The sequence below is a fragment of the Rhincodon typus genome, unplaced genomic scaffold, assembly GCF_021869965.1.
Source record: "Rhincodon typus isolate 14 unplaced genomic scaffold, sRhiTyp1.1 hic_rhity00008726, whole genome shotgun sequence".
Taxonomy (NCBI): Eukaryota; Metazoa; Chordata; class Chondrichthyes; order Orectolobiformes; family Rhincodontidae; genus Rhincodon; species Rhincodon typus.
The window spans coordinates 1-8532 of NW_025974364.1; the positions used below are offsets into that span (position 1 = coordinate 1).

At 47.3% G+C, this 8532-nt stretch overlaps 1 protein-coding gene across 1 annotated transcript; it reads left to right on the forward strand.

The window, feature by feature from the left end:
• Positions 1–5528: 5528 nt before the first annotated feature.
• Positions 5529–8504, forward strand: LOC125482319 (ADAMTS-like protein 5). Its single transcript, XM_048594376.1, has 2 exons — positions 5529–5634; positions 7721–8504. The coding sequence occupies exons 1-2, from the start codon at positions 5529–5531 to the stop codon at positions 8053–8055; spliced, it is 441 nt and encodes a 146-aa protein (XP_048450333.1). The 3' UTR covers positions 8056–8504.
• The last annotated feature ends 28 nt before the right edge of the window (positions 8505–8532 follow it).

Genomic DNA, 8532 nt, shown 5'->3' on the forward strand with positions numbered 1-8532 from the left:
CACACACACACACACACACTGATGGGAGCTGTCGTTAAGAGGAGGCTGAGTCGGCCTGCTGACTCTGCTCATTCCAAGGAGCTCTGGGACAGGAGGCTGTTGTTCCGATCGCTGACACAGACACAGCTGGGAACTGGAGATCAGGCTCCTCTGCCACTGGATCCTGAATGCACGTTAATCCTTTAAAATCTGGCTCCCAGGTTTATCAACGTACAGAGTCTTGACCTTTTTATAGAAAAGCTGCAGGAGAGGATATGGACCAGTAGGCACGGGAAGCTGGCTAAAGAGGATTAAACATGTGAGCTCCACTTATAGTTAGTCAACATAAGGCACTGTCTGCTTGATGTGAAGGACAGACTGCTCCCAAGTTTCTCAGTGACATCTCCAATTCTTAACAGAATGGAAGATACATGTACATAGCACCTCTCACGACCTGGAGAGGTCCCAAAGCAAAGCCTCACAGTAAATAAAGACTTTTGCAAGTTTAGTCACTGTTGCCCTGGAGGCAATTTTGCACACGGCATTAATGCTCAGTTAATCATAGAATCCCTACAGTGCAGGGAGAGGCCATTCAGCCCTTCAAGTCCACACCAGCCCTCTGAAGTGCATCCCACCCAGACCTAACTCCTACCCTATCCATGCATTTCGCCATGGCTAACCCACCTAGCCCGCCAATCCCTGGACACTATGGGCAATTTAGCATGGCCAATCCACCCTAACCTGCACATCTGACTGTGGGAGGAAACTTGAGCACCTGGAGGAAACCCACGCAGGCACAGGGAGAATGTGCAAACTCCACACAGACAGTCACCCGAGGGTGGAATCAAACCCAGGTCCCTGGTTTCATGAGGCAGTAGTGCTAACCACTGTGCCACCATGCCACCCACTGCCATAATTTTTTTTGACGTTGACCAGGTCCCCTCCCCCTGCTGTTTTTTAATTAGTGGCATCAGTCCTGAGGGTGAAAGATAAAGGACCTCAATTTAACATCTCGCCTGAATGAGTGCCAATTATTATATATTACACTCAACCCTTGACGACGCCCAACCCTTCAATTGTACACCAATAATAATTCACCACTCCTATGTAATTTACATTTCTCAACTGGCCAGGGACAAGCCATGAGGCAAACACAGAGAGAGTGCTGGAGAAACTCTGCAGGTCTAGCAGCATCCGTGAAGAGAGAGACAAGAGTTAACGTTTCCAGTCCGGTGACTCTTCAGAACTCTACCAGACTCAAAACGTTAACTCTCTCTCCACTTTCTCTGTTTCTGTTTCAGATTTCCAGCATCCACAGTATTTGGCTTTTATTATAGAAGTAAGCCCTAGGCAGATTCCCAGAGTTCCTGAAGTTCAGAAGAATGAGAGGCGATCTCCTTAAAACATAGAGGATTCTTAAGGGGCTTGACAGGGTAAATGCTGAGAGGATGTTATCCCTCATGGGACAGTCTAGGACCAGAGGGCACAGTCTCAGAATAATGTGGCACCAATTTAAGACTGAGATGAGGAGGGATTTCTTCTCTCAGAGGGTTGAGAGTCTTTGGAACTCCCTGCCACAGAGAGCTGTGGGGCAGAGTCCTTGTGTGTATTTAAGGCTGAGATAGAGAAATTCTTAGTCAGTCCGGGTTTCAAGGGAAAGGGCAGGAAAGTGGACACGAGGAATGTTGGGTCAGCCACAATCCAATTAAGTGGCAGAACAGGCTGAACAGCTGACTTCTGTTTCTATTTCTGATGGTCTTTTAGCTCCAACATTTGTAATCCTGGATTTTTTTTTCGTCTTTTGTCAAAAATTCTTTTATAAAGCCTTTTACAGTAAGAGTGCCAAGTGAAGGTGCCTGTCCTTGACTGAGGTAAGTAGAAGGTGCTGGGGTAGGAGGCAGGGTAAGGGAGATTGGGATGTGGTGTTTGGATTGTGACGAACCAGCCACACAATGAAGACAAGAGTGAACGTGATTCTGGTAAACATTTGGCCCAATTTTACCGTCATATCATCTCCTAATAAGGTAATGTGTTCATGACTGAAAGAATGTTTCTAAATCTTCATCTTTTCAGATTCTTCTTGTTTATGCTCTCAGACCGAGGGAAGTATTTGGCAGATGTTCAGCGGCTGATTCCAGCCCGATAAACCAATCAGATCCCAGATTAATTGGTGATAGTTATTAACTCCCAAGAATTCACTGTTTTTGACAAGCTTTGTAAACTTTGCTCCAAAAGTATCTGTTAACGAGGAAAGCCAGCTGCCTGGATGTGAGTTTCTTCAGCAGGAGAGGTGAGGAATGTTGAAGAGTCCCATGGAAGGTTATGGTCTGGGAGACATAAACCTCTCCAATCTCAGTTCAAGTCTAGGCTCCCGGGGTTGACCCTGCTAATGAGGAGTAAAGTGAGGTTAACTTTGATTATCCTAGCACCACCCCATGTCAGGCTTTTTGACTGAACTACATGGTACTTACAGCATATCTACAATTCACCAATTCTCCTCAGGCAGCACCTTCCAAACCCACGACCACTTCCATCTAGAAGGACAAGGGCAGCAGATACATGGGAACACCACCCCCTGTAAGTTCCCCTCCAAACCACTCACCATCCTGACTTGGAAATATATCGTCTCTCCTTCAGTGTCGCTGGGTCAAATCCTGGGCTTGTCTTCCTCAAAGTGCCTGTGTGCAGCGGTTCCATTTTCTCCAGGGCAATAATGGATGGGCAATAAATGCTGACCCATTAAAAAAATGACCCTCAATCTAGCTGGTGTTCATACTACTAGTGAGCTAGCTTCCATCCCTCACCCCAGCAGCACTTTCTCCTGTTCAAATACCCTGTCACATATTTGGTCTATTTACAGAATATAGGAACAGGATTAGGCCATTCAGCCCCCTGTTCCACCATTCAATCAGATCCTGGCTGATCTGTGATCTAACTGCATAGACCTGCCTTTGGCCTATATCCCTTAATGTCTTTGCTTAACAAACATCTACTCCTTGTGTGTAGAGGGGTGGCACGGTGGCTCAGTGGTTAGCACTGCAGCCTCACAGCACCAGGGACCCGAGTTTGATTCCACCCTCGAGTGACTGTCTGTGTGGAGTTTGCACATTCTCCCTGTGTCTGCGTGGGTTTCCTCCGGGTGCTCCGGTTTCCTCCCACAGTCCAAAGATGTGCAGCTTAGGGTGGATTGGCCATGGGAAATTGTCTATAGTGCCCAGGGATGTGCAGGCTGGGTGGGTTGACAATGGGAAATGCAGGGTTACAGGGATAGGGTGTTGGATTGGGTCTGTGTGGGATGCTCTTTGAGGGTTGGTGTAGACTCAATGGCTCCACACTGTAGGGATTCTATGAAGTGCTTCCTAACATCTCTCCTTAATGTTCTAGTCCCAAGCTTCTATAGAATACAAGGTGGAAAACAGCATTCTGTGGTGACTATTAAGGGGTTATTTACAGGCAAAAGAAAAATGTAAGTAGTGTGGAAGTGTTTCAGCTTCGATGTGCCTCTCCCAGTTCGAGGCATACAGGCAGCGAAATGGCATGGTAACTGACACTAAAATTTACTCGCTTAATTCCAATTCTGATCCTCCCCAGAGCTGGCAGCAATTTCTTTCTCCCTCCTCTCCTATCAAACCCTTTCAGAATGTTAAAACCTCAATCAGCCTTTGCTGCTGATTAAGAAAGGAGGCTGCACAGTTCATTCTGTCGTGTCGGTCACATGGAGGACAGGAATGTAAAAGGAACGAGGGAGCTTGATCAGGATAATATGGAGGAAGTAGGCTCCAGCCAAAGACAGGAGTGTTGAGGACTGGGAGCAGAGGCTGCAGATGAGCAGCAAGGGCTGTGTTCCAGAAAATTGTTCCCCTGTTGTTGTCGCGTAATTCTTTGAAGTTTGCATCACATAGAGTGGTTAAAAGGGCATTTGGCTTGCGAGCCTTCATTACTCAGTCCTTTGAGTATAGGAGTTGGGACGTCATGTTGAGGGTGTACAGGACATTGGGTGAGACCTCTCCTGGAATACCGTGTCCAGTTCTGGTCACCCAGTTATAGGAAGGATATTATTGAACTGGTGAGGGTTCAGAATAGCTTTACCAGGATGTGGCTGGGTATGGAAGGTTTGAGTTATAAAGAAAGGCTGGATAGGTTGGGACTTTTTTCACTGGAGCGTATGAAGTTGACAGGTGACCTTATGGAAGTTTATAAAATTATGAGGAGTGTGGATTCCCTAGGATGGGTGATTTCAAGACTGGGGCACATTTTTAAAGTGAAAAGAGAGGAAATTAAGAAAAAAACATGAGGGGCAATTTTTTGGGGTGGTTCACATGGAATGAACTTCCTGAGGAAGTGGTGGATGCGGGTACAGTCACAACGTTTAAAAGACATTTAGATAAGTACATGAATAGGAAAGGTTTGGAGGGATATGGGCCAGGAGCAGGCAGATGGGACTAGTTTAGTTTGGGATTATGTTCAGCACGGACTGGTTGGGCCGAAGGGTCTGTTTCCATGCTGTATGACTCTATGGTTATATGACTTGCTGATAAAGAGTTGTGAATTCTCTCAATTGCTCCCTCTGCTGACCAACTGCAGGAAGCTCTTTCCCAACATTTTCAATTGATTAACAGATGGGGGCAGCTGTGACGGGGGAATGAGTGCCAGGGGCATTGGCACAGTGCGAGTTATTTTAACACTTCGCTGAGCTGGTGCCAAAATCAGCTTCAGAGGCCATGGCAACCCAACAATGTAAACATTTGCTGCTAAAAATGGTGGCTGCAATCTTTGTCTCCATTAGTAACACAATTCCAAAACCAAAAGAAACAAAAGGATTGCATTGCTGTAGCAGCTTTTTCAACCTCAGGGGGTGCCAGAAGCTTCAGAACCAAGCCATCAAATTGAAGTCAGTGCTGTTATGTAGGAAATGAGGCAGCGAATTTGTGCACAGCAAGTTTCTACAAGCAGGAGACATAAAGGGCTCTCATGGCACAGTTCAAATCCCAGCTGTTCCAGAGGTGTGTCTGAAGAGGTTGATTAGAAAATATGGCTCATCAACAGGAATGGGATAATGACCCAGGGAGATATTCCCTAATCAATCTGTTCAGAGATATTTATTGCACGCCTGTCGAGCAGGTAAGACGTGAACCATGATCCCCTGGCTCAGAGACAGAGACACTACCGCTGCACCACAAGAGTCCATTGAAGGTTAAATATGAGCCTCAGGGCCCTGTTCTTTGGCAATGTTACCGAATCTTTGATCACCTCCCGAGAGATCAAGTAGGAGCTTGCTTTCCAGTCTGATTCCAAAACAAAGGCACATTCTGTCTGAACTACACCTCACTGGAAACTGACTGTCTGGCCATGATCACTTTGCTGTTTGTGAGATCTTGCTGTGCACAAAATGTCTGCCACATTTCTTACGACGGGGACCACCCTTCAAAAGTACACCAGTGGCAGTGAAGCAGCCAGGGACTTTTTGGGGATCTGTAATGTTCTATATAAGTGCTGGAAGGTCCCCACTGTAATGGGGGTGACCGGTCTCCATCTAGTTCCTAAACCTGATGGTGGGTTTCTCTTTCTCTCGGCGTCCTGTAGGTAACTGCGGCAAGTGCCGAAGGGTTCGTGGAAAATCAAACCGCATCAGGCAGTACTGTGAGAGAGATTTTGGTGAGTCCTTTCTCCAATCTTTATTCTCTTTATACAAACTGAAGGTCGTCCCTTCAGCCCAACCTCCCCCGATCATTCCCAGTGACTGGGCTTTCCCACTGATCCTGCACGGCTCAGAGTCAGAACTTGGAGTTCTGTGGCTGGTTTTCCCAAACACGTTCTCACTGCCTCAAACTTTGCAATGGTATGTACGAGTTTGAATTAGAATTAGATTTTATTGTCACATAGACTCAAATATAGGAATTCATGAGTACGGTGAAAAGTGCACAATGTAACCATTCTCCAATGCCCTGTTGGTTACCAAAAAACACAGCAGGATATAAAGAAAACCAAAGGCAAGAAAAACATCCAGATCTTAAAGTCTAAGTCTTATCTCTGTAAAGGTTAGATGAGATGTGATGGCTCAGCAGATCCTCAACTGCACAGAAAGAGTGAACAGTGACAGTTCTGTGAAAAGTTCCAATGTGGTTCATCGCCCAGTTCTCTGACAGTACCGCGGCTGTCTCTTATCCAGTTTACATCTTTGGGGTCCAGAGAGAGGGAGCTGTGCTGAGTCCCTGAACTCAAGTTGCTACACCAGGCTGGAGGTTGCAGAGAGCTGATGGGCAGAGTGACCATCCTGTGGGCAATAAAGGGAACAATCAGCCAAGGCCAGTACCCTGACCCGTGTGAGGGCACAAACAGAGGGCAGGCCAGTGTGAGCAGATGGTGCATGAAATAACTCCACAGAGGCCGGTATCCCATCACCAAGTCACCCTTTATTTACACATGGAGAGTCCTTGACACAGATCCAGCTCTCTCAGAGCCAGCTCTCAGAGTGAGCAGAACCTCGGATACTCCTGTTTATGTCTGTCAGCCAGGGCTCCCTGATTGGACCAGGTTAACAGCCCCAATCAGGGAACTCACATTCTATGAGGTCCATGTGGCTGACCTTGTTTCAGTGCCAATGGCTTCACAGGAGACACGGTGAGGTGCTGGAGGGGATGGTTGGTCCCAATGCAATGTGCATTGGGATTTAGCACCTTCAGGAAATCAGGGGGATAACGTTGGGTCCATTCGCAGGCTCAGTGGGGATGAAATCAACAAGAATCATTGGGTAGGGGGCTCATGGGATGGAGTGAACTGTTGTTTTTACACTGTGTGTGACACTGACATCTATTCCCTTTAATGGGGAGGGATAATGAAGGGGTAAATTCAATGTATGGAAGCAGCGATACTACTGATATCCCCATCAGTTTCCCAATGGGACAAGTAACATTCACACCAGATAAATGCCAGGCAAAGATCAGCTCCAATAAGAGAGAATCTAACTACTTGACATTCAATGGCATTACCATCACTGAATTCCCCACTATCAACATGCTAAGGGCTACTATTGACCAGAAACTCAACTGAACACACCATACATTGGCCACAAGAGCAGGTCAGAGTCTAGGAATACTGCAGCGGATACGTCACCTCCTGACTCCCGAAAGTCTGCCCACCATCTACAAGGTGCAAGTCAGGAGTGTGATGGAATATTCCCCACTTGCCTGGATGGGTGCAGCCCCAACAACACTCAAGAAGTTTGACACCATCCAGGACAAAGTAAGCCCACTTGATTGGCACTAGACACATATGCATCTACTCTCCCTACTACTGATGCTCAGTAGCAGCAGTGTGTACTATCTACAAGATGCCCTGCAGAAATTCACCAAAGATCCTCAGACAGCACCTTCCAAACCCACGATCATTTCCATTTAGAAGGACAAGGGAAGCAGATACATGGGAACACCAGCCCCTGCAAGTCCCCCTCCAAGCCATTCACCATCCTGACTTACAAATATATTATATATTCAGTGTCATTGGGTCAAAATCCTGGAATTCGCTCCCTTAGGGCATTGGGGTCAACCCTCAGTACATGAACTGCAGCAGTTCAAAAAGGCAGCTCATCACCACCTTCAGAAGGGCAATTAGGGATGGGCAATAAATGCCAGACCCAGCCAGCAGCACCCTGCCCCACAAATGAATTTTAAAAATTGGACAGCTTCACAACAAGTTGGCTGGAGAAATGGTGCTGAATCTTCCAACTCCTCTTTCCTCCCAGCCTTGCACGTGAGGATTATTAATAAAAGAATCATCGGGCTGGAGACACGTTATGACGTTGATGTGCTGAAGGCCTACAAGAAAAGCTTTGCTCTCTTAAGGCGGGAGTATCTGTGGGTCCCGAATACCTGTGACTGTCCCCGAATGGTCGAGATGAAGCAGTATGTGGTGATGGCACGCCGACATGTGAACTATGAGCGGACACTGAACCGGATTCTGCTGGAGGCAGACAGCTTTGTCCGAAGGTACAGGCCTCGGGAGGACAGACTCATGAGGGGCCTGGATGGGGAGTGTGAGAAGCAGGGATACCAGCTCACAGTTAACAGACTTGGATAAGTATCAAGCCAGCCTCAGTGGGCTCTGTGACTGCTCTGGTGACTGTCTGCAGACTGGGTGTGAGAGACGAGGGTGGGGGGAGGCAGGGGAATGCAGTAGGGTCTCTGACACTTTACGGCAAACAGAGGGTTAGGTGGGAGGCTTGCCTCAGACACTGCACACTCTCACAGAGATCCTGCGAGCCAATCTGATCCATGGTTTTGGATGGCTCTGCTGGCTCCACATAGTGTATAAAACCCAATCTCTGGGTGACTCACACGCTCCAAGCTGTGTCATGAGTTCAACTGTTTTTTTGGCTCCACAGGAAATTTAGAGGGAAGAGAGTTGATATTTTTAACACACGTCAGCTCAGTCCGGTCAAAGGCATGCTCAACGGATTGGGTTACAACTGATCGCTGCAATTGGTCACTGCAACTGATCACTCTGATCACTGCGATTGGTCACAGCCATCGCTGCGATTGGTCACAGCCATCGCTG